The sequence below is a fragment of the Pseudoliparis swirei genome, chromosome 3 (genome assembly GCF_029220125.1).
Source record: "Pseudoliparis swirei isolate HS2019 ecotype Mariana Trench chromosome 3, NWPU_hadal_v1, whole genome shotgun sequence".
Taxonomy (NCBI): Eukaryota; Metazoa; Chordata; class Actinopteri; order Perciformes; family Liparidae; genus Pseudoliparis; species Pseudoliparis swirei.
Genome location: NC_079390.1, coordinates 9,782,152 through 9,808,509, shown reverse-complemented (window position 1 = coordinate 9,808,509; position 26,358 = coordinate 9,782,152). Strand labels below are relative to the sequence as shown.

Below are 26,358 nucleotides of genomic sequence, written 5' to 3'. Positions count from 1 at the left end.
TCTCCTCCAAGCAGGGACAGAAGCAGTGTTTTTTTAAGCAGGTCTATTTTTACATAACAGCGGGCGCCATGTTCCCGTTAAGCTGCAGAATTATTCATAAAGAAGCAGTAAACATTATTGTCGCTCTTATTATGTAGCATCATACATCGTTAGCTGGTGAGAATAACCGTCATGAACACCGCCTACTACTAATTAACATAAAAGGTTTTGCGCTCGCTACATTGAAGTATTAGCAAAAGCTTTTTCGGAGGCAACACCGTATAAGTTTCAAAATAAGCAAAACAATGAGTACATGGTCCTCTGCTCATTGTATTTGGTGAGGTTCAAACATCGACTTCCTCTTGATTCGTGATTACAAAGTGAAGCACATCTTAACAAGCAAAAGAAACTCCAACTGATGTATGGCACCAAACAGAAAATATCATTTTACTTTACAAAGCAGACAAGTTTATTTTTGCTCTCATATTTAAAATTCTGCCGGTTGAAGCCAGCTGTGAGCACAATATTAATTATACTCTCTGTTTGTGTCTGCCTCATAAATAATTCCAACCCTCACCACAGACTCCTCATTATGAGCAACAGAATACGCGAAGGAGCTCAAACTCCGAGCGCTTTGAACACATTTAACATGAATCACCTGCAAAGTGCAGCAGACAGAACCGCCGGCCAACTGACGAGTCTAACTGTGTTCTCCACCAACACCTGAGGGACATTCGTGGTTCTGTAGCGGCCGAGTGCTCCACTGTGTTCACCCATCAGTCGCTAACTTCGTCTGACTTTTGGTGCCGAGCAGGTCGTGTTCGGTGGGTTTTTAAAAAACAGATGCAGTGGAAAATATGAAGAAAGAAATGCAAAAAACTGTATCGCTGATGTGAACGTGTGAGTCAGGTGATAATTATCTGTGTCTTCGTCACTACGAGCAATCCCTCTTACATAGCAGTAGTCATGGAATCCATTTTTAATGTATAAACAATATCGATAGTTGCCGCTTTAAGCTTGCCAGAAAGTTTGTTTCTTGGATTTCTCAAATTACCCTTGGATCAAAAAGAACAAATATTAAACCTTCACCTCATCTCAGCTGCATGATTGTGTGAACCAGTTGCAATGTAACCTGCATTCAGAGGACATTTCAGTGGATAAAACTACAATCTCTATTGACCATGTACCATTTGTAAAATATGTATCGTCAGACAAAAAGCCAGTTACTTAAATAAATGGATCGAGGCACAAAAATGGGTCAATCGGCTTGTCTTGTCTCACTTCCAAAAAACAAACCATCACATAAAGCGGCATCACAACATGCAGCCGACAGCTTGTGAGGAGAAAAATACTCGAGTGGAGGTCACTTGAAAATGCTAAATTATTTTAGGAAGCCATAACATTGCATAGGCCTACTTGGACTCTTCTGCATGTATTGCAGTTTACGGCATTTCATGGAAATGTTCTCACCTTGAAGATATTATTAATCATATAGCATCAAGAAAATTACATTTGAGTCAAGAACCTTCCTCTATGGTATTTAGTGTAAATCCCTAGTGAAACGATTTCATCCTTCATATGTTAATACAACTGGTCGCTGGCACAACTCCATGTCCACATTTTCCAAACAACCAAGAATGTGGTCTTCGCTAGTTTCAAAAAAAAAAAAACCAAGTCATCAATATAAAATTACACAAAACACCTCACGAAGGAAAATCTAATTTTCTCTTAAATGCAACACGGTTGAAATATCTTTAAAAATCTTTGTAAAAAAATCATTGTTAAAATGTAAGTATTTGAATGAGTTAATTGGACAAAGTTTGAGCCGTTAATGTAACTCCAGACACGCAGTTGCACTTGGCAGCTTGCTGTGCGTTACGCGGACAGTCAAACAGATTTCTCCCTCCACACTATAACTGATGAATTGTCACTCAGTGACATCATTAAAACTTTAACCAACATAAGGTTGGGAAGATGACGCGTTTCAACAATGGGTGACCTATTCTTTTATTACCCGTTGTCCTTTTCTGACCGCCTCATGGTTTTATCTGCCAAACCGAAAGCAGTTATTTCAATGCAGACGTCTGGCTGGCCGCTCAGGTGAACGTTGGTAACCATGTGGTGCTCTCTAGTGGTCGGCGTTAGACCTTGAAACGCAGCTGCACTCACATGTCCTGAACTGAAGTTAGTTACGGTCATTTCTCATCGGCCCAGGTTGAAGCATCCTTCAAAGAGGGCTTTGGTAACTTCAGTATGTAATGAAACAATAGAAAGGGTCAGTACACCTCAGCTATTGAAAGAAAAAACACATCTAATCATTTTTGCTATGATTTGACCACACCACTTAAGAACCGTTTTCATTAGAACTATTTCTTTGATAGAAAGTAGTCTTGAAGGTCCTTCGATAGTCTTCTTGCTACTCTTAGAAGTCAAATAATGTATTTTTGTAATTTGGGTGAACCTATGCAACAGCTGATATCACTTAACAGAAATGTGAAATTGGCATCTTTTGTTTTTTAGGTTTATGTCACTTAATAAACCAGTAAAATGTGAAGCAAAAATACAAGTGTAATCATGATTAGAAAGATGTTTAAAGTGAGGCATGACGGGCCTTAGCTTACATATGTTACGTTATGGTTGTCACTTTAATTTTTTATTGTCATTTCCTATTGTTCTTGTTCCTATTATTGCTCTCAAATAAAAGGTTATTTAATAAAAATAAAGATTCATGAGCTTGGTAAATCTTAATCACTCATCTGTTACTTGTGTAACTTTATTAATAATGATGTCAAAGTTCTTTTTCACAGCAGGTGTTTGACTTTTAGTCGGAGAAGCACAGGTGTCCCTTACAATAAACATGTTGTGTTCACGTGTACCAGTTAGACATGTTAGTGAGAACCATACACGCACAAAGTGAAGCAGCTATCATTATTGTGTTATTTACACCTGTGCTAAGCCTATTGTGACGAGTCAATGTCCTCTTGAAAAGGACATATTGCTCCGTCTAAAACAGAAAAGGAAAAACAACCATTCAACTTCATAAACCGGAGGTTTAAATGTTCACAGAAGACCGCAGAGGTTTGTTTAAAGAGAGACATTTGATAAAGTGGGTAAAATGCCACCCAGGATGAATTGTCTGATTCAAAACTGAAATATTATTCCCAGTCAGAGATTTTAGAACTGCTTGCTGACAGTTATGTTTCTCAATAAACACGCAGTCCAGTGTGGCAAACGTCAACTAGTCAGTGTGGATTGATACTTGGATTTACAACAACAACAAAAAAACTTAGTGTAGGATCCAACTGACTTAATATCGGCACTGTTCTAAAATCTAGCCGCATGCCATTAATCTTATATAGTTAAGTTCTCGTGGACAGAGAGAAAACACAGGGTCATACACACACAGAAGATTAATGTCCACACATGTACGTATACACACACGATACATACATATGAATACATACAGTCCGATACACTCACCACCAGGTGTTGCACTGACATGTTTGTCCACTAGGTGCTGCTCTTGAAAGTGTCTGCGACACCCCTTCATGAGACGATGGAGAAACCCACAGATCACTGACTGATCTAAAGAAATAGATGAATCCTGGCACGTTATTCATGTTAAAACCATCAACACATTGCCCTCAAATAGAAACACTGCATCATCTACAACAAACGTGTCCTGGTGAGACAAACAGGTTTCCTCTCCGTTGTGAAAATCACGGTGGAGTCAATGTGACCTTGAGATGAATTTACCTCAGAAATCCGCCACACGTCAATTCAAACTCTCCCTCTCAAGTTTTCAAGGACTTCTTTTGTTTCTGCACGTCGTGACTCAGAGCTTCCATCTCTCAGTCCGCTTACTTTCGGGGGGCTATTTGAACGCCTTCATCTAGCTCATCCGAGTGAGAACAGATGGTGATTTTTAATGTACTGTTGTCACAGCATCACGTCAATGGTCCAAATGTTATGCATTTAAAAGAAAATGCATTTTAATTCATGAATCAAAGATGACAGCACTGAAGATATGTTAAAACTACAGCTACTACTATATAGAGTGCGACACATTTTACAGGAGTATGTAGTACATAATCCCCTTCAATTTAAAACTCTCCGCCAAAAAATGCTCTTAATACTTTACACAGTAACGTCTCAGATTACAGTTTCCCTGATTAGTAGAAGGTTATGACTACGTAATGACTATAACACAGGGGCTATATTTACACATTTACAAATCTACCATTTCTGCTGCCAAAAAGCCTCATGTCACAACACTACAACAGCAAATCACACTGGGACAGAAACACCTTAATTAATCCCTTCATGGTCTGTGTTGCAGTCGGTACATTTGGTCTCAGTGGACCGGCAGTTTGGATCTGCAGCGTCTTGGTCTCGTGACGAGCCGGAGAACAGAGTCTCCGCTTTATACTTTGTGGTAATGAAAATGAAAAAGGGAAACTGTGTTTGAATACGGAGGATATCTATGACCCCCAGTTATTTGATCTACTCATGTATAGTATATAGTGCACACGCCGTTTAGAGATCCAATGCGATTTCTAAAGCATCATATTGGTATCCCGAGTGATATCAAACACTAATAAACACAGGATATCAGTAAACAGAAGAGGAAAAAGAACTAAAGGAATAGTTCAACTCTGAGAACTGCACTTATTCCCTTTTAGAAGATCAATACCTTTCTCATGTGTCCAGTAAATATGAATCTAGCGCCAGAAGGCAATCTGCTTAGTTTAGCACAGCGCATAGAGGCCGAGGGGAACGACCAGCCTGCTCCATCCAAATGTCAAACGAACATTAAACTCCTCAAGAGAAAAAAAAAGTGAACGATATGAAATTTAAAAAAGTAATGAAAACGTGAGAGAGAGACGTGGTCCTCTGACGCCGCCGGCCCCGTCGTCCTGTGGGTTGACGACCCAGTGAATCAGGTGCAGCCTCAGACGGCGAGTGTGTTCGGCATGTCTGTCAAACGTAGTGTTCACGATGGTTGATGTACACCCGGTCCGTCCCACTCTGATGACACACCCACTGCAGGTGGGACTGCTGCTGGGTGGGGCTCCGTGTGGACGGTGGTCCTGGCCTCGTTGTGCGTGGCTGCTGCCCGTCGGTCAGCTCGTGCCTGCGGTCGGCCATGCGCGTCTGTTGGTTTCATGACACAACATTTAAAAAAAAAAAAATCTTTGTATCTCTCGTCAGCGCATTAGAGTCCCGTTAACGGAAAAAGTTATTTCTGGGCGAGACTAGAAAAAAAAAGTTCAAGCTAATGAAAGGTCAAGTTGAGCCGAGGACACAGATTAAAGATTGAAACCATCCTGCATATTAAATGAGAACAGCCATTAGGCCTCCTGGTTAATAAGCACAGATGATGACATCAGTCAGTATGTAGGTTCATTCTGCTTCCTGTTGTGACTCAGCACTCAACATTAGCTCACCAAGTGTTAATCTTTGTGGTGAAGTACATAATGATTCAGATGAAATATAGACTGACATATCAAAGTGGTTATGTAAATATGGTGAGGTTCACCTGACAGAGCCAGGCCACTTGTGATGCGTGGACACCCAGGGGAACGGCAGGAACTCTCTCAGAGTAGGGAGGAGGCGGCTTGTGTGTCGGAGGAAGGTCAATCCTTTAGGAAGAAAAAAAAAAAAGAGCGAAAAAGAAAAATATTTTATTTCTCCACAACACTGACAACTAAAAGAGCAAAACTAAGTAAAGAAGCAGCATAAAACAACTCGTTACGTACCATTTGTAATTTATAGAAGGGCTGCTCGGAGGACCACCTTTTGACTCTAATGCTGCTTTCTGAAGTCTGAGCAAATCACCCCGATGATGCAATAGAGACGTCATCAGGGTGATTTGGGTATTTACAGAAACTCTGCGAACTGAATGGGAGGTGTGGACGTTTCTCATTTATTGCAATCCCTCTCCACTAACTTGGCCATACTTAAATGATGTCATGACAGCCATTGATTCTCTCACACTGTATATCACTTGATGCTGCTCTTCTCTTTAAGAATTGGGATGAGAAGCGGAGAGAGATTCAGAGCAGTGAAACGCTGTCCTGCTGCGTGTGATGGAGGAGAGGGTTGAGGCCTGCGTCCAAGCCACGGTCACACTTGAGATGCTAAGTTTGTAGTGGCATTGACCACAGAGCAACGGCAGCGTCCTGTAGTGGCGGTGTGGTGACGCAGGGCCCACACCCACGCACAAAGGATTCCCCCCCCTTAATTCATGTGCTTTTCTGCCAGTCAGCAGTGTCTGAAGGTGGCCCGTTATCACCGTCACATAAGCAGTGAGGGACACGCCGTCACTTAACTTGGGGTGTTCAGTTTTATGGAGGACAATATGTTTAGAGTAAAGCAGCAAGGCAAGAGCATGTCATTGACGAGTCGGAAAATTACTTTTATTTGAGAAAATATGAGATTGCAATGGTTGATGAGACGAAATTGAAATGAATTTGAGCTGAAACAATAATTCATGTATGGAAATGTTTTGATTACAACTTTTCGCTCTGTACTTTTTCATTTTAAGCTGCAAAATGATATCAAATCGGTTTCAGTCCTTTTTTCATACACAATTGACTTATACGCAATTGCCCTGAAGTTTGTATTTTGCGGAGGAATTAGCACCTGGAGTTAAATGCGTCAGGAACAACATTTATTCAGCGGTCATCTTGCTTCCTTGAGACATGCGTGATGAGTGCAGCCGTGTTTCCCTGCGGTGAGCTTGCTCAATGACACGCTAACCGGGATGGATTGAGGGGATCAACCTGCAACCTTGCAGATATGGCCCACAGGTTCATAATAATGATTTGCATGGAGTAGTTGGTTGATGAGCAATATTGGATAAATGAAGTCATTTCTTTTTGCTATACATGCTAGATAGAAGCAATGGCAATCAGTTATAAAGACAATAGAGACACACAAAACTAAGTACACACACACACACACACAGCATTTAATGTCAGCCACAAGACACAGTGTCACCCAGCTCCTTCTGTAAATAATTCAACCTCAAAGTTATTCTTCTCACAAGATCTTACATGAGCGCTGGTGCACTGTGAAAACGGACTGAACAAAATAGGACCCAGGCTTTCTGCCGAGACAGCAATTATGTGCCACCCCTCAACCTTGTCCTGCAGCCTTCCTGCTCCGGGGCGTGCACCGCTGCAGCGCTCGCCACGCGAGTAAGGAGCAACTCCCTGAACCCTCCGACGGGCTTCAGTCAGCCTCACAAGGCATCATGTCAATCATTAACCAACAAACACGTTCCGCAGCGTGAATGATCCGTCACACTTACACTTTGTCAGTGAAGGATGGGGGCGGGGCCTTGCGAGCGGTGAGGATTACGATGACGAAGACAGCGATGAGGACGAGAACCAGGACTGCGCCCATCACGGCTCCGGCCACAACGATGGAGTTTGACCTCTCTGCTTGAGACTGGTCTTTGAGAGAAGAGAAAGAGAGAGAGAGAGACTTTCAGAAGAACATTAACACAGGAATACAAACATGAGGAAGTGCAAGAGAAAAGTCACATTGAAACTTGGGATATTTATTATAAGATACACAACTCAACCTATGCAGCCTAGAGGCAACGGGAGTGACAGCAACATCAGCAGATGACAGGTCGTTCTGAGTGACTGTCACCATCCGCAGGCAAGGGGAGTGAAAGCTCCTGCAAGTTTGACACTTACCTCCTGTACATGGCATCGGAGGCTGGCAATTAAACATTTCAAACGTGCACCATGTAAGAGATTTGGTAACGCGAGCACAGTTTGTTCTGAAGGGTACAAACTGCTCCGAGTGTCGTCTCTTATCTTCTCTCCTCAAGGACTGTGTTCTTTGTTAGGCCGCTCTGGAGAGGGAAGGCGAGGGCTCTTAACCGGCGTGACATTTCTTGGAGAATTGTAAAGGGAGTCAGCGATACAGATGCCAAAAGCAAAAGGGACCTTTAAAAGCCTCTGAGCTGCACCTTGAAACTCTATTACTCAGTAATCTATTACTTCACATGGTCACCACCCTCAGTCCATCCATGTCTCTACATCGTCCTTCCTCTGTCTCTTGTGCATGTCAAGTTCTAGTTGCTTTTGTAATGTCTGCTCAATTCCCTTTGCTTGACCATATGCTGGCATACGCTCTATGTTGTCCACTGAGAGGATTAGGATTACACACGATTAAGATGCATTAAACTCAGAGCAGCACGTTTTGGCCAATCAGCAGTAATGTGTTAAACTGTGAAACTGAAGGAGCTGGAGGACAAAAGGTGACACGGTTGGGAGGGAGGGGGAACGCATTGTGTAATGGTCAATTCCAGTGTTGAGCTCGGAGAAAAATCAATAACGTGCCGAGACGAGAATCTTAAAGAACAGTTGTGATGCAGATTGAACAAGCCGGGGCCCTGGATGCCATTTCTTCATCCTTTCCCCCTCCCCCGTCATGCTTGTCCTCCAACAGTTAACCATTAGATTACCTTTGATGGCTGCTGAACTATGACAAGAGCCTCGAGTTGATCAAAAAGCCTTTGAGAAAAGCAGTTTACTGCCTGGTGACAGACATTTTCACTGGCATTCATGTGACAAAGGTTACAAACTGCCCACAATGCATCAGGTGCCATAAATAGCTCACAAGTTGTCTCCATATTTTATTTGGGACAATATAAGGCATGACTTCGTTCATGCAGGTTTTTTAAAAAACCGTTTCAATATTTCATTGGTTCAAATAGCATCCCTTCTGGAGTGGCTTGGATTAGTGGTGGATCAACTGTCCCCATACTGGGATCTGGCTACAGTGCAAGGCTCGCCTACTTCAGCACTTTATTCATCTCACACACACCATAAATGTGGAGCCAGGAGAAGTGCATGCTGGTGCTCGTCGAGGTCAGCGTAGCAGACCTGCTCATTATGAACTAGAATGGGCACTCGGTAGAGCGCATACCTTCGCATATCACAAGATTGGGCATTGAATTATGAACACGTTGGCATTAGTTGCATGCCAATTGGATAAAAATTGACCGTGCTATGGTAAAAAGAAGATTTTGACCTATCCACGACCTTGACCTTTGACCCGATTGATCCCAAAATCTAATCAAATGGTCCCCGGATAATAACCAATCATCCCGCCAAATTTAATGCGATTCAAGTGGATGTTGACCTTTTCATGACCTTGACCTTTGACCCGATCGATCCCAAAATCTAATCAAATGCTCCCCGGATAATAACCAATCATCCCACCAAATTTCATGCGATTCGGTTTAAAACTTCTTTTGTTATGCGATTAACACGCATACAAATAAATGGCGATCAAAACATAACCTTCCGCATTTTCAATGCGAAGGTAATAAAACAGAGCACACCTTAGTGGCATAAGAGGGAGTGAAGGAGTGATAGTGATGGCAAGATACCCCGCCCCCCCCCCAATGTTAAAACCGTAACAGCCGGCAGCAGTGTCAAGGGTCATGCTATTGCCCAGACAACAGACCCCACAGGGAGCAGATGCTGGTGTAATAGCAGAGGGGGCGGGGAGGGGGAGGGGGTGTTGGTTCAGAGCACTCGGTGGTCGTCTCCGACTTCCATCTCAATATTTTCAGCTCATGGTGACAATTTGAACCAGCCTCTGTCGGGGAGTTAATATCAAAGTGTCTCTTCCACTGCATCCCTCGACGCTGCCGGAGACGTTTGCGCGCTCCTTTGTGTGTTGTGAAAAGTATCCTTGGAAACTGTTGTCACAGGCAGAAAGCAAACCCACTGATCTTCCACACTAGTGTCTCTAACAAACTCTAGCTTTGCCGGCTGACATAATTACTGGACTGAGCCGCTTGCCTTTTGTGAAGCGCCCCCATTCAGGCCGAGCATGCCCCGTGTCAAGGTCAATGACAACAACCACTGTGACCATGATGCGATCTACAGAAGCCAGAGGTCAGCAGAAAGAAAATGACTTTCAGGGAGATTGTGCTCTGGAGGACCTGGAGTCCAAGCTCGACAGTGTCAAGGTCACATCAACCTATGCCCTTTTAGCCAGAGGAGCTCTGTGGTGCAGCAGGGGAAATGGGCAATTTTCAATTCCAGCAGCTAATTCTCTCTTTCCTGCTCTGCCCTACACAGCAGTAGTTTAACTCAGCCCCCTGCATCCCTCTGCTTTCTGTGGACAGGTAGCGCTTGCAGGAAGACAGCCTCCATCAGCAGCTCCAGATGAGCTTGTTGCCATGGGGACAGTCAATGGGCTGGTGAGTGGGGACTTTGGGCCAGATCTAAACACTCGGCGTTTAAAAGACACAGGGGGAGCGAGTTCACAAAGGAGACGAGCTGTAGGGGAGAGCGAGGGCCTTTGTCTTGAAACAAAGCAAACTAGGACTGGTGAAGAGGTCAGAGGGAGAGCAGAGGAAGTGGGTCTCCTCACTCCAGAAGTATTTGATAAAGAGAAGGAAGTGAGGAAAGATGATTTTGAATTACATCATGCAATTCCCACATGTGCACATCGGGTTGGATGGGGGGGGATATGCAGCATTAGGGAGCTAGAGATGATGTCATTTATAGAAGCACAAAGAGGCTGAGACTGAGCAGTCAAGCTCAAAAACCTCCAGAGAATCATTTGCAAGTGCTAAGGTGCTTTATTGATCTAAAGTATCTCAAAAAGATTGACAAAATAATGCTCCACTGTTGTCCCTGACAATTTTTTTTTTCTCTTTAGATATACAAAACAAAACCACAAGGTGCTTTTCATTGACAATGTGAGACTGAAGGTAATTATCCACCCCTGCTGTGGAACAACAGTGAATCTACAGAAACCAAAATCCCTGACAGAAAACTGCAGTCGAGTCTAATTTTTACATAAAAAAATGCATTCCAGCTTTCTGTGTTAATGCCTCCAGGTTTGCAAATTCTATGCCATTAACTGGACTGGTGACTGGGGCAGAACAGTGAATATGGCACCACAGAGTCCTCCTAACACATAAGCAGAACACAAAAAGGGCAACAAAATAAATCACAGCAACAAAGTTCTTAAATCCACAAGTAAACGATAAGAAAACACTTACATTTCTTCTAGGTATCTAAGGCACTAGTTGTACTTCTCAACCCATAGTAAAAGGACATTTATCAAGGTAAAGATATTGACTGATCTTTATACAAATACATGTCACAGTACAAAATAACTTCATTTATCCAGGGGAGGGCTGAAAACTCACACGTCAAACATAAATAGTAAATCGATTAGTGGAATTTCCTTCTTAGTGCTTAGAAGCAAACATAAGAAGGGGTTAAGCTGCTGTACTTCCTGTTATTATCTGCATTTATGCGAGCGGAAAGGCATCATTAAAATCAGCAGCACAGCCACCCCCAAAACCGTTGAATTCATTCATCTAAATTAAGTTGTGGTTCACAAATTGCCAACTGTACATTTGATTTTGGCCACTCCCATAAAAATGAAGGTCAGTTCTCCCCCCCCCCCCTAAAAAAAAGAAATCTCACTTATGAACACATTTTTCCTTCGACAACTTACATGATAATAATGCAGCCAGTTGAGATTCTCTCAGACTTCACACCAACACAAAGAAGGTGGATGGAAATCGTGTTTGAGGACCTCATGACATGGAAACATTGCTTTAAAGACATTTTACCGCAGCATCACTCGACAGAAACATTGTTGGAGTAACTTTGGGTGATCCGCACTGTAAACGTTTCATCATGGGAACTACCTTCTACCAAAGAAAGTGTCTTTTATTTAGATTACCAAATGTGTTTGGCAACAGATAGGAAAGTGAGGAATTATAGTAAAGTAATTAGAGTCAACTAAAACTTATTAGAACAGAAAGCTTCTGTCCATGGGAATAAATTACTTCTGGTGCACTGCACGGCGTTTGAATTGAGTTTCAACGTGAAGTGCAGTATGCGGGTCATCTCTGCTCGCAAGTTACATTGACGCATTATCAAATCTCCCTATGAGAATTGCAGTCTATTCACCACATAACATTCACAACCTGACAAATAATTAGTGAACGTTCACCAATTCCCATTTTGACAACTGTTACTGTATTATATTAAAGTGGCCGTTAGCATCTTTTCACTTCTATGTCAGGCTACAAGACTCTGTATACAACAGTGATACGTTAGTCATTTATATAAGCTTATAATCAGTTGTTAGCAAGTCAACAATACTTATGTGAGACTGTCATCATATTTATACATACAAGTTAAACAAATATTTGGCATCTTGCAGCAAATATTGTAGAAGTGACTATACTACTAAAGTTGGCACGCATTCACAAACACTAGTGCGCATGAAAGACATTGTTGAATCTCCTCCATGCCGTCTGGTAAATAAGTGCATGTGCCAAAAATATTTTTAACCGTGACATTGATCAAGTACAACTGAAATGCATCTTTAAATCTATAATGGCTTTATCTAAGTCGACACCTGAACTACTGAGGCTCCGCAGCCCAATGACACGGACATCTAAAACACTTTCTCCTCACAGGACTTGGGATGCCTGCGGCGCGGGAGAGTCTCGACAGCAACACATGTGGCTGGCTACAAATGAATAAACCAAACTGGAAATTTATTTTCGAAAAAGAAAATTCATAGGGCGTATTATTGTATGGTTACTTAACGGATAACTTTAAAAGAACGTTAAAGAAAATATAGTTTGTCCCATCTGGCAAGTAAGCACTGTACAGCAAATCCATCATAGATGACCCGATTTGTCTTTATGCGTGTTTGACTAATAATACTGCTAGTAATAATAAATGCATCATTTACAAAAACACCACCTAGTGAAGATGATTAGTGTGCAGCTGCACACATGGATGAGCAACAATAAGCCCATAAATGCCGCTGATTGTGTCAGTCATGTTTTTCTACAGATTACTCAGTGTAGTGAGATTAGTCCGTCGGTGTTATTTGTTGTCGGGGGTGCTGGCCCCGCTGCTGAATGACTTCTTTGTGCTAGAAAATACTTTGAGACTGTGAGGCTAGCGTAGCGTATGGTGCCTGCCATACTGTAGCCTGCTCTCAACAATACCCCTGCTGATGGCGCTCTTCAATTTCCAAGAGGCCTGGGTTGGTGCCAGAGTGCAAACTCTCAAACACATCCATTACCATCTGGTAGATAGCAGGAGATAATGTTGGCGGCCAAATCAAGAAGACAACCAGCGATAAACACTTCCCAAATTCAATCACACACACACAAATGTAAAATTTAAAAAAGGCATATTACTCAAGCTTATCTAAACTTGCTGAATTGTGTAATCTCAAGGCTTGCCTGATGCATCCAGTCCGTTGTTGCGGTGGACTGTATCTCGTCCATGCACACTTCCCCGCTTGCCCTCCTGAGGATATACAGTAGAAAGGCTCTTGAGGTTCACACTCCAAGCCATCAGTTCTAAAAAGGACATCGGTGGTCAAGTCCTCCGGCTCACAAGTCTCCCATCCTGGTAACTTACATAATGGGTCGACATTTCTGGTAGAAAACAAATGATGCGGTCGTCCATTACAAAGTGTAGCAAAAAGGCAGTGCAATATATTTGACGTCTATACGACTACATCAGTGTTGAGAAGTCATCACTTATGAAGTTATTCAGATTTCTCATTGGGATGATTTTTTTTAAAATTATCCTATAAGCCTGTGTTCTACTGAGTTTTAGAAAAAAGGACCTGTGAGCCTTTACATTTCATGACTTTCAGTCATGGGTTCTTTACCATTTTTTAACATCAGCCATTTATATTCAGAGGTCTTCTAAAATAATGAGTGGAAGCAATATAAACACATGACACATAGCCCGAGTAAGCAGATTTTGTGAGAAAAAAAAAGACGAAGGAAAGAAAACCCCTCCTTTTTCAACAACCGTATGTGGTCTGCTAGCCCCCAGGGCTTCAACTCAACTGAAAGACAGAAGTAAATACGTTGGCAGTCCATGTAGTAAGGCAGAGGCCGCACATACATCATGATTTCTAGTGAAAGTGACAAGCCGTCTTCTGTGGGCACGGAGACGTTGCCCGTCAGAGTGGTTGTGCAGTTCAGTCTGTCGAGTCCACAGTCTGCCCACATCAAGAACAGAAACATTATGGTTCAAGTGTCGACCAGGTAACTCAAAAAAACAACAACTAGAGAATTGAGATGAGTAGAAGTGTGCATGTGTGAACAGAAATATGTGCTTCTTCCCAATTAAACTCATGAAACCTTGGGATTTCCGTTGTTTCACTGCTCCTGCAGGACCGAGTAGCTCGTCAAACGTACCACTCCCTACGCGAGATGACAGAGCCGTCTGTGTGAGCGACATAATCCCCCTCAGGCCCACTATCGTAGCAGCCATCTGACAGGTAGGGGGGGCCGTTTCTCTGTGGTTTCGGTGAATGAGGGGTTTTGGCACATCTGGCTTGCCGTGGACTAGAATACTGCGCGTGTTCCCGTCGGGGATCCTGCCGATTGCCGAGATGACTGCTCTCCCTCATTGCCCTAGTGTAGCCATTAGAGGGATACTCTTCTCCGTTGTAGTTGCTATGGTGACGGCGGTTATGCTCCCGTTTGAGCTGGCGGTCGCCCCACTCCTCTCGGTCGTGGTCCTGATGGTGCGAGCTGCTTCCAGCTTTAGTCGGGTGGAGCTCATGCTGCGTGGGGGCTTTCTGGAGGTCACTGGGCCCCAGATACTGCTTGGTGTAGTAGTTCCCGTGGAAGGTTTGCTGTTTCCGTAGGTAACACACGCCAACCAGAGACAGCAGCAGGAGCAGAAACAAGGCCCCACCCACTGCCCCACCCACTATGGAACCTAGATTACTCTCAGGTAGGGCTTCACGCGTGGGGGAGCTGCGAAGAACATGCCCCTTATCATCGACTAAGGTGGAGGAGGCAGAGCCAGTTAGGACGGGAGCAGTAATGGTGGAAGGCATGGTGGGAGGATCTAATGGAGGGAAGGAGGGTGAGAGGGGAATAGAGGGTGGAGGGGAGAGATGAAGAGACAGAAAAGCAGAAAATGTCAATGCCAACTACATCAGCATTTTACTAAGTAGGGATAACTACCATCAACTAAAGTACCACACATACTAAACTAAGCAGCACATGGTCGCAGCAGCCAGTTCCTCAGAGCAGAGTGGGCGCATGCATCGATTATCAAACAATGATTGTTCAGTAAAGCATAAACACCTATTTGGTAAAATGGGCTGACAATTAGCATATTAGGAACATTGCATATCTCGGGGAAAGTTAATCCGATCTACTTTACATTGGGCAGGTGTATTCTCTACTTTTAGGTCGTATGTCAGTTTCACAAACGGTTTCTTTTCAGTCAACTCTACAGTGATGTTGCATTTACCTCCAGTGTTAGCTTTGTGCACACGGTTAATAGTATCGTTTGTTTTTGTGGTTTAAAAATAAAATCATTTTGATGAACACATCAGCAGCTTTAAAAATAGCAGGGTGACTCAGCATTGCTAGCTCCTAAACTAAAGAAATGCACCTTTACATTTAGGAGGAGTGCAGTCAGCTCAACAGAGTTTTACTCCATCAGCTTTCATGTTCTCTTCCGGGAGCTTCCACTCCTTTTGAGCTTATGGCTACCTAACGTTAAAGCTTTGGATATCAGGCCAACATTGGCAGCGGTGTACAGATCAAAAAGTGGCTGATGGTACGCCACGATGCTTCAGCTGCAATTGCCGACCGGTTCCACTGGCAAATACCGCATCCTTATTGTAGGCGTCGCTTGTTAGTGGTTGGCCAGTGTCGGACAGAAAGCCTTTCCTTGGATTGTGTGGGGCCACAAGACTCCATCCATATGAGCCACATGCATTTGCATCGAGATTGATTTTCTGGCATTTTGAATAGTGTCTAAATCAGATTTGGCTCCAACTTGGTCAAGAACATCTCTGAAACAAGCCAGACAATTATTTTGTAGTTATTTTATTTTGTATGTTTTCTGCCATTGTTTTGCTATCGTGGACACTCAAAGTAAACTCAAGTGCTGTAGGCAAGGAAGATATTCAAGAAAATGTTCTATATTGTGGTACTTACTGTATTGATGTTACACACTTGATGTTTTAGTGACGTGACACATTTGGTGCCATTTGGCCAATAGGTGGCGCTATAGAAGCATAACGAGTGAAAGGAAGGATTCTGTCTGTTTAGGCATGTACAGTATGTAGGATCGCCCTTCACGCTTCTTATGTGCAAGCAGCAGTTGTGGATGTGCAGGCGCTCCGAATGGGCACGGCACTAGATAAAATAAAGAGCAAAATACAAGACACACTATAGTAGCATCTAGTATTCTCCCAAGATAAATCTCTCCGATAGTCGTTACAGAGCTGAAATGACAACAAGCAATCACTCCCCACGCGTATAGTACAGAGGCTGCAAACAGCAGCTAGGCGCTCACCTCCCAGCTCTTACTGACGCTTTGTTAATGTACACGTTTGTTTATTTTTAACTTGCATTTTAGGAGAGTATTCTATTTGTGGCATCCCATATTTTAGGCTTGAAGGTGACTTTACCTCACCCAGTTAGGTTTATATCAATTCAAATGTATTGTAGTAGCATCGGCCAAGAATCTGTTTGACCACCACTTCCAATAAATTAATGAGCGCAGCTTTTAGTAAAGGTGAGTAATGTATTTCTTGGCGGACACGATTTTGGCTGTTTCACCAAGTCCCTTAAACTTCCTGATTTCTGCAAAAGTGAGTAAATAATTAAAATTGAAAAATCACAAATAATTTTTGCTGAAACCCTTTAAACATGATCAGAGGGTCACAATATACAGTTATAGGAAATAAGACTGACAAAAAAAAGATAATTGGATTAAATAACATTTCTATATTTACACACCAATTATTGGGTGATCAAAAGACTAAATGCATGTGCACTTCTATGCAATCCAGTAAAATAGTTGTGATTAATATAACCTTTGTGAAAGTCAGTCTTGCCAATGCAGTTGTTTATTCAGGTATTAGGTTGAACACAACACATAACTGCCTCATCAATGACCAGTGGGTTAAATGAAAAACTATTTCAAAATGTTTTAAAATCACAGTATTATTACTACATTTAGAGAGCAAATGTGTGACTGATGCCAAATAAGTTCCTGCAATTTCCTGACTATGTTGTGATAGCATTTTTAAAGTGAATGAAAAAAATATTTTGTATTTTATTAGAACAGCAAAGTTAAAATTTACTGGATGAGGGTGATGCCCCCAAATCAATAGCCATCATCAGAAGGAACTAAAGTAATGGAAAGAATTTGAGTCTAAAAGCTGTAATGCTGATGCAAAATTGTTCTGCCATTATAAAGTCGGTGCCAGGCAAGCCAGATGTGAGGAAAAGATTCACATCTGAGAGACGACACGAACCCAAAGACTTGTAGTCACTAAGTATGTGAATTGTACAACTCCATGCTGAGGCAGTGAACCGACGCATGCAAGAAGACCAACAGCAACACATACAACGAAGGGTACACCAACATGTGTGAGCTTGCGCACACCCGTACAAGTCCTCTCAAAGGAAAATGAAATATGAATGATAAATAATAAATAGGAGTTGAAAAGATATAGTTAATGTTTTATGAATCTGGAACATCATCTCACAGTAAGGCTGCAGGCTTTTGCTTCTTACTGCATGACACATGCAGAAAGAAAAGAAACGCAGAATAGGAAGCGAGAGAGATGTAAAAGATGATCACATCATAATCAGAACTTCATTCAGCGAGAGAGCTTCCACATACAAGACAGATTTTGTGAAACCAGAGGAGCATGCTCATCATACACAAAAGAGCCATACTTAGAAGCCAAGCCAAGAAGACAGCGCAGGGGCAGTGCTATGTGGTCTAAAGAGGCCTTAAATATGTGCAGCTGTTGGCCCAGAAACTTCCCTTTTGAACATCTGGAGACCTAACGTTAATCAAGACTAATCGGCATGCAATTAAAATTAAATTTTAAAAGATCAAATTTCATCAGTGCCAACACAGTTTGCCATGAGTGAACGCTTGGAAGACTGTCAGTATGTACAGAATGGGTGAGAGTGATAGTGTCACATTTCAGCTTGAAGGACAATGTCCCAGGCTGTGATACGCTCTATGCCGTGTGTGTATGTGTGTGTGTGAGCAAGCACAACACTTCCTATGGGAAGAGAAGGCAATAGGAGTCAGCTGTGTATCCTCCGCTCACCTTGTATGAGAATGCGCACATCCTGACTGCGGAGGTTGATCTCATTGGCAACCTCACACCTGTAAACTCCAGAGTCGTTCCGCTGGAGGGGACGCAGGAAGAGCAAAGTGCTGTTCATTATTTCCACCCCTTCTTGCATTTCACTGTCCAATCTATGATGCACAAGAGACACAAATATTTAGAAACACAGAAGACACACCTACAACAACCATCTGGTGACATATTTGGACACATGAAAAATAATGACTTGAATAATTTAATATATAAAGAATTGAGATATTTCAAAATATCTTAAAAGAAAAGCCAATGTTAGTCTTCAATTTGTCCTATAATTAATGTCATTATTATTATTATTATTATGAGAAAAGCATGTGGCCTCAATAAAAAAAGAGAGGAAAGTATCGTACAAACAGATACACACACCTGATCCATCTGAAGTGATTAGGCGGTGGGTTTGCATTGGCTTTGCACGTCATTTGAACGTGTTCCCGACCAATATACCAGTCTCCATCATAGCCCACAACAGAGATATCAGGAGCAACTAAAGAGAAAGGGTAAAACAATATTTGAAATTAATACAAACTAGCCACAAAACCTGAAGAAAAAAAAACTGTTCAACTGAAAAGACAGACTATTTAACATTTCTTTTAACTGACACTTTTATCCAAAGTGACATATATTCGTAAACACATCTACAGGAGGCAATTCGGGGTCGAGTGTCTTGCTTAAGGACACATCGACATGGACTGGCGGATCCGGGGATGGAACCGCCGATCCTCTGATTGAAGGTCAGACGTGCTCTCCACTGACTGTCACCACATTTCTGCGTGCCGTTTAACCATAACAAGATACCTGGCATAATGTATTAATAGTTCTGGCTGAAGCGCTGTGCATCAGCAAACATGCTCGATGACCATTTGCCAGGTTTGTGTAGAATGGAGTCCGAGGTCAATCAAAGCCACGAGACATGAGCCTGTGCCCTCCAAATATGCATGTTCATCATCTATAACATCTAAAACATTGTACAGTGTACAGATAAGTAAACAGTAATGACTTGCATGTTATGATATTTTTCAACATTTCAAACCAAATCAACACTGTTCCCCAAGTAGGGTCAGTTATGTTTTTTTATTTATAGGAATCTACCAAATGCTTGTCATTCCCATTTTTCTGTATTGCGGCGTTATTAATTGAATTAGCATAAATCTGAACAATATTTTTAAGGAGCTAATTTTACTCCTTTCACCAGTCTATTGGCAGCTGCTACGCAGACACCCATTAGAGCCCCACCTAGCACAGATTTCTGCTTGAACATCTAGGAGGGCTTACTGACATTTGATTTTGAAAAAGATAGATCAAGGAAAAGACCAAGGACAGCCTTTCTTAAACGATCATTAATACCTGTAGGGAGCTTGCATGGATTGTCCTTGAATTAATCCGTAAATTCAGCGGTTTTCAAAAATGTATTATTGTTGAAGTGCTTTATATGAATCAAACAAACACTGCCAAGGCCCAGCAGCATCAACTGAATGCTGTTGGAAATCAAATACCTTTAGATGATCTGCCTTTACTTTCTGCTAAATACAGTGTTTGACTGTTCAAGGAAAGTAAAAGTAAGCAAGGAAATGACTTCTATACTTGCCCCCTTTGAATTGACAGAATGGAGCCTCCTCCTGGACATAAAAACATCACTCCATTTGACAGCGTAGACTCTACTGCACCCTTCAATATACTCACTTTAAGCCATAATAATACATAAGAAAAGCCTTACGGCAGGAAAGAATCACTATCATATTTACTATAAGGCCCTCTTTAAGATGTTAACATGATACCCCAAATAGCCACTCATAAGGCACCCACACTGCACATTGAGTTGGTAGGGGATCCTGAAGTCACTCTGCAGGGCCGGGTGGCGGACAACACAGGTGAGTGCGTGGCCCTGGACATGACGTGTTGGCTGCCAAAGGTAGCTCACTTGTGTGCTGGTTGTGCCGTTGGCTTCGTCAAATAGCTGCACTTCTGACTGTCCAAAAAGGTTGGACTCCCAGGACACCTCAGCAGGGGGCCGGGCTCGCTCAGCAATACAAGTGGCCACCACGGTGTCATTGCCACCGTCGATCAAAGCAGATGAACCTGCAGATATGTAGACTTTCGGCTCCACTGCGATGCAGACGGCGAGCAAGGATTGGAAGTAACAAATAAATTTTTAAAAAGTTGGAAAATTAGAAGACAGTCCATAACACAAATACTTGGAGCAGCAGCAAATATTCACATTTGACAGTTTGACAATTATTCAATATTTAATCAACTCCATAGTTAAGTGATCAATCTTTTTAGCTGTACTTGACATTACAAAACGGGTCACACAGAAGAGCACACTGCACGACTTACCAAGTACATTGACGGTCGTGGAGTCCTGAGTGTTTCCAAGAGGAAACGTGGCAACCTTACAGGTATAGATGCCGACATCAGCGTAGCCCACGTTTCCCAAGACAATGGTGGCGTCATGCGAGGAGGGCGAGCGAAAATACAAGCGGTGGATATACTCTGGAGGGATGGAGATGCCATACTGAGGGTTGTAGACGGCGACGGTGACGGAGCCTGATGGCAGACGGCGCTCCCAGGAACTCTGAGTAAGAGTAAGGTTTGAACCCACTTCCACCTTGCACTGGAGCGTCACATTCTTCCCCAGCACAGCATTCACCCTCTCAGGCACCACCACCTGACTGGCACACACGCCTACCAGAGGGGACACACAAAACACGACTTTAACCATCATGTTCATTTGCAAACAGCTGTGGATACTCGAGCACCGTTGAGCAGAACAGTTGGAAGCCAAAAGCATTACCGCTAGACCTTTGTTTAAACTTCTTTCAATGTATTAATGTAATTACCTTCGCAGAATGCGGAAGGTTATGTTTTGATCGCTGTGTATTTATTTATTTGTATGCGTGTTATTCGCATAACTCAAAAAGTATTAAACCGAATCGCATGAAATTTGGTGGGATGATTGGTTATTATCCGGGGACCATTTGATTAGATTTTGGGATCGATCGGGTCAAAGGTCAAGGTCATGAAAAGGTACCAAAGAAGTGACTGCGGCGAAGGTATGCGCTCTACCGAGTGCCCGTTCTAGTTGTTGATATGTGGTTATCTAGATCCTCTCCTTCCAAAAAGGACACATTTTGCAATTTTTTTAACTTACTGCTGAATATTGACAGTTTGCAAATATTGTGATAAATATTTGTATGTTTCTTTGCTTTTATTCTAAAAGTAATTTCTTTGAGTTCTGGAGAGGTTAAACATAACACTTAAAAAAAAAAGTCCCTTTTGGCTCCCATAACGTCTTTTTTGAACATTTAAAGACTAAATGATTAATGATTACTCTAAAAAAGAAATATGACGCATATCATTGCTTGTAAATTATATGGCAGACAATTCACTTTTGTGGTTGATTTAGCTTTATTCTACTCAATGGTACACTTTACATTTTCAATAAAAAATAAAAAAAGTCAATCTAAGACAGAGTAAATCATCAAGACCGCATCAGTGAGCGAGAAGAGTATCGTCAGGGTTACGCCTGACGTCAGACTCGTTAAAACAAAGTTCAGTACCGTCTGACATCTGCGGGTATCAGACCAGAATCAAAGCTTGATACGACCACAGCAGGCGTTGGGCTTTTCAACAAATAACACACAGCTGACAGTGATCTATTGATGAATTTGTTTCATCTATAGCTTTACTTCTTCCCACCGGAATTAAAAAAGGCAAGTCGTCTGTATCTCCTTTGTCCAAATATAACTACCCCACGCACTCACAATTCTGACCGGCAATTGTCAGAAATGTGGCATTTTTAAAAAGCCGAGAGCTGAACGTCGTGTTGGAGGAAAGTCAAAAGGGAGATGAAGAGAACAGACTGAGACCGGCAGAAAGAAGAAAAAAAAGGAGATGTGCAAACACGACAATGACATCATCGATGAGGGAAGAAAAAGAGGGCTTTGAGTGAGGAGGGGCAACATCAAGTATAAAATCAAACGAGGGAATGTATCACGACTATTACAGTGAACAAAAAAATAGAGGCATTACCTTACTGGTTTAGAAAAGACAATATAGCAGTGCTGGACTGCAAACGCCCTCAACCATATCACTAATTGCAAAAGGCTGCCAGCAGGAAGATATCATAAATCATAACCTTCTGCTCTGCTTGGCAACCGACTCCAAATATTCGATTATTGTTTGGTCAAAAACGGCTCTGTCTCTGGCCAATCTCCCTCTAAAAAGGAAATTTCTTCAAATATTAGTCCTTTATAAGGACCCCCCCAAATGTTTAGTTTTGTTATGTTCTGGGATAATAATAAAAAAGGTTAAACACTGTACGTATTTGGCTTTAATACATCAATGTTTTCCCTTGTCTAATTGTCATGTTGGTAGGTTATGGATTAATTACAAGGTTAGTCATTAGGGACTGCAAATAATGAAAAAAGACAATTCCGATGGTGTGACCAATTACAGTGAGACTTGTCAAATTGAAAGATATTTAAAAAAAATAATAATTCATGAAATGGGAATACAATCTGAATTATTTTCCGCAACCCTGTTGTAGAATGACACTTTTTTTGCATTGGTCGACATCGGACATTTCCTCCCTCTGTGCTTCCAATTTAAGTGACGGGGACAACATCACAGTCCTCATTCTGTGCAAAGATGCATTCCAAATTTAGCTGAGACTAAAAATAGAGTTTGGCAGTCTGTTAGATCAAGAGGGTATGACAGTTGCAGTCATTTCTAGTGCAGAGTTTCCCCCATTTCACAGTGTTACTGGCCAATGTTTCACAGAAAAACACTAAGAGGGTTGTTTTGCCCGGCAGCTGGATTCTCGAGACAACATGAGATCACACATTACCCAAAAATCGTAGAGAACAGAAAGAGGGGACTAGTCATTCAAAACAACAAATGTCACCCCCCGAAGCGGTTAGCTGAAATAGCATCAGTTATATCAGAACTGGATCGTAGTTATTCAGTGAAAAAGGATCAAAGACCAGCACTGAAGGCTTTTCCCAGTTTTGCTCTTCTCCCGACTTGCTTCAGGAAGAGTTTAATCGACAGATGATTCAATCACCTGCCACATTCGGGAAGGGCAATCCCATTTCCATAAAGGTTTCTGATGGTGGCTTCTCAGATGGTTGTGGAACAATCCATCTGGCCAGTTCAAGTTACGAAGGAGGGTAGTCTGTACTTAAGACTGCAACTTTGAATGATAACCTCAAGTGTACTGTTCCCCATCATGGCTATTGACAGCAAGAAGGGGGAGATTTTTTTTAATGGCTATCCTTTAATCCAAAAGGACGAGCCAAGCTTCCTACAGTGAAGAGATTTCATTTCTTCCCTGGGGGGGGGGGTCACTGGTGCTCGTTCTCACTTTAGTCAATATTACCTTCACACGCACCACTTTATGTGGAAGCAAGTGGATTAATATGTGTGTCTTGCCAGAGGGCAGTGAGTTTTGTTAAAAGTGGAAATCAGAACATAAATGGAGTTGGAAGCGGCACAGCCAGCTGTGCAGAGCAGGACAGAAAGGGGTTTAACGGTAGTTTGACAGTGTGGCTTATCAAGATTTGGAATCAACTTTTTGCACACATTTTTTTAGAATGACTTGATCCAGCTGCCCTAAAAGCACATCTGCCCAGTGGTAAAGAAATACACATTCCTAGCCGACTGCAGTAACGCAAAAGTGTAGGAACACTAAACACTTTCTACGACAGGAAAAATGCAAAAATAGCTGTATGGCATCACAAAACTCCACTAAGCACAAAGAAACGTAAAACTCATTTTACTCCCAAAATGTCAAAATTTAACGGGCGTTACAAGTATTTAATGGAATCGTCTTGAACATGTTTTTTTAGGCCTAAAATCTAAATATATTGTGCTTTTTATTTTAAAGAAAGGCACACGGTCAAACTACTCATTTGAAATGTACTGCCAACTTAAACAACCACTACACTAGTGTACATAATTATTATTATTATATTAGACAAATGGCAGGCTTCACGGCGTGTAGTGGCTAGCACTGTCGCCTCACAGCAAGAGGGCCGTGGGTTCAATTCCCGGTCGGGGCGGTCCTTCTGTGTGGAGTTTGCATGTTCTCCCCGTGGCAGCGTGGGTTCCCTCCGGGTTCTCCGGCTTCCTCCCACAGTCAAAAGACATGCAGTCAGGTTAATTGATCTCTAAGTTGCCCATAGGTGTGAATGTGAGAGTGAATCGTTGTATGTCTCTATGTGTGCCCTGAGATGGACTGGCGGCCTGACCACGGTGTCCCCTGCCTTCGCCCTATGTCAGCTCCAGGCCCCGCGACCCGGATGAGGATGAAGCGGTATTGAAAATGGATGGATAGACAAATGGCAACTTTAAAGGAAGTAAACCCATTTAGGAATGGACTTTATAACCTTGGTGATAACATGACAGACCATGCAATACATTACGTATGCGAGAGAGGGTCTGGGTCATTCTGCTCGTGTCTCACGTCAAGTCTTTAGCAAGAGTTAAAGATCCGACTCTTAGTTGAGTCCCAGGATAGTAGCCCAGAGCCTCCCCTCTCTGCACACTGTCCAGTTGCTTAAGTTACAAGGGAAGACCACTACAACATAAAACAGTGCAACTATCTTGACATATGCAATATAGTCACTTATTTTTCATGAGTTAGGAGTAAAAGTTACTGCTCTCTACAGGGATTTTTCAATGCAGTGTTAGTAGTTTCTTTTCTTACCTTAAGCTAAAGCAAGACAAATATGGTGAGAGAAGCACTCATTGGCGGGTCATCGTAGGCAGGACACTGAACTATTGAATTATTTTGGCTGGTTTATTGCATCACACATACATATTCCATTGGTTACTTTTAGACGCATAAAAGCTAACTTGAGAGTAGATCTGAGGACAGTGAGAAGACAGATTTGGAGCATAGCTGTTGTCTCCTTTCTTCTTCTTTTGACAGCAGCACCACAGCACTGTGCACAAAGTTGGCTCGTTTCAGGGCTGAGTTAGTAGATTGTTCGTCCCTTAATTAAACCTCAATGAGCTCCACTGCATGCACATGGTGGCTGACCCTCATCCTCAGTCTGGGAGGTGCTGACATTCAGCATTGTCTTCTCAGATGACACGAATGTCAGTTCATCAACATTTGGCAAAAGCAGCTGGCGTGACACATAACATAGCACCGTGTTACTCAAATAACAAAGGTTTCTGAAGTTAATATGGCTGCCAGTGAATCCGCAATGACCCCAAGGGTAGGTTGGGTAACGGAATAGATCCATTAATATCATTGCTTGTTTCCCTCGGTGGTTTCTATGGTCGCACCATCACCCGCGGCGGTGGCTGCGGGCTAGCTGAACAAGTAACCAACTTCCCTGAGGTCTTTCAATGGCACCTGCTTAACTTGCTTCCCTGGCAACTTGAAAAAAAGGACCCGCACTTGAAACACACGGTCCAAGCTCGTTTAGCCGACTCGTTTGCTGAGATTTATGCACGATGCGCGAGACATTCGGCTCTTTCACAAAACTTCTGTGTAACGTTTGGAGAACAAGTACAACTGCCGTGCTAAATTCCCGACTCACCTGTAATGCTGCACAAAAGGTGGAATAACGCAAGCTTGCCCTGCTGTCCGAGGTAACTCCGCTGGTGAGACGGTAACATTTTCACAAACAGTGCGGTCTCTGCTCCCGGACCCAGGCGTCGGCTGCCCGCCAATTTAACGGTATGTGTTGAACAGTGGAACCTCCTCAGCAACAACTCCGAACGGCAAGTGGACTGTACCATCTACTCAGCATGGAGCGGGGGGGGGCCGGTAGCTCACCTGACTATGGAAAGTAACCGCTCATTTGTCGAGATTCTACAGCAACATCCCCCTGGAGGAATGATCCATTGCAATACGCATTACGTCACCTCTGTTGATAACCGACATACATTGATTGCTCAAACCAATTTATTCTTCGGCGTCTTTGACAGTAATTTACCAAATAATACATATCGGCTATATAGCTTCACCGATGTCATAAAGTCGATCCGTTTTGTTGGTTTCAGTCAGTCTGCAGTAGGTCTTTACATTATTGAACAGATTCCATTTCCAATTAAGTAAGGTAACAAGTTAGAGCAGTTAAACACAACCATTTAATCAAGAGGAACACTTTTTTTGAGCAAATGCAATTTAAAAAGCATCGTTTCATTTGAGAACTA

At 42.5% G+C, this 26,358-nt stretch overlaps 1 protein-coding gene across 3 annotated transcripts; it reads right to left on the bottom strand.

The window, feature by feature from the left end:
* Positions 1-2,717: 2,717 nt before the first annotated feature.
* Positions 2,718-25,822, bottom strand: nectin3b (nectin cell adhesion molecule 3b). 3 transcript variants are annotated; one of them, XM_056411434.1, is made up of 8 exons: positions 25,740-25,822; positions 20,524-20,871; positions 19,993-20,292; positions 18,556-18,673; positions 18,133-18,284; positions 7,295-7,439; positions 5,519-5,621; positions 2,718-5,133 (listed from the first exon to the last, which is right to left on the bottom strand). In XM_056411434.1, the coding sequence occupies exons 1-8, from the start codon at positions 25,816-25,818 to the stop codon at positions 4,960-4,962; spliced, it is 1,419 nt and encodes a 472-aa protein (XP_056267409.1). In that variant the 5' UTR covers positions 25,819-25,822; the 3' UTR covers positions 2,718-4,959. The 3 variants fall into 3 exon arrangements, with proteins under 3 accessions (XP_056267409.1, XP_056267410.1, XP_056267408.1); XM_056411435.1 differs by lacking the exon at positions 2,718-5,133 and adding an exon at positions 5,140-5,234; XM_056411433.1 differs by lacking the exons at positions 2,718-5,133; positions 5,519-5,621; positions 7,295-7,439 and adding an exon at positions 13,694-14,885.
* Between the last annotated feature and the right edge of the window lie 536 nt (positions 25,823-26,358).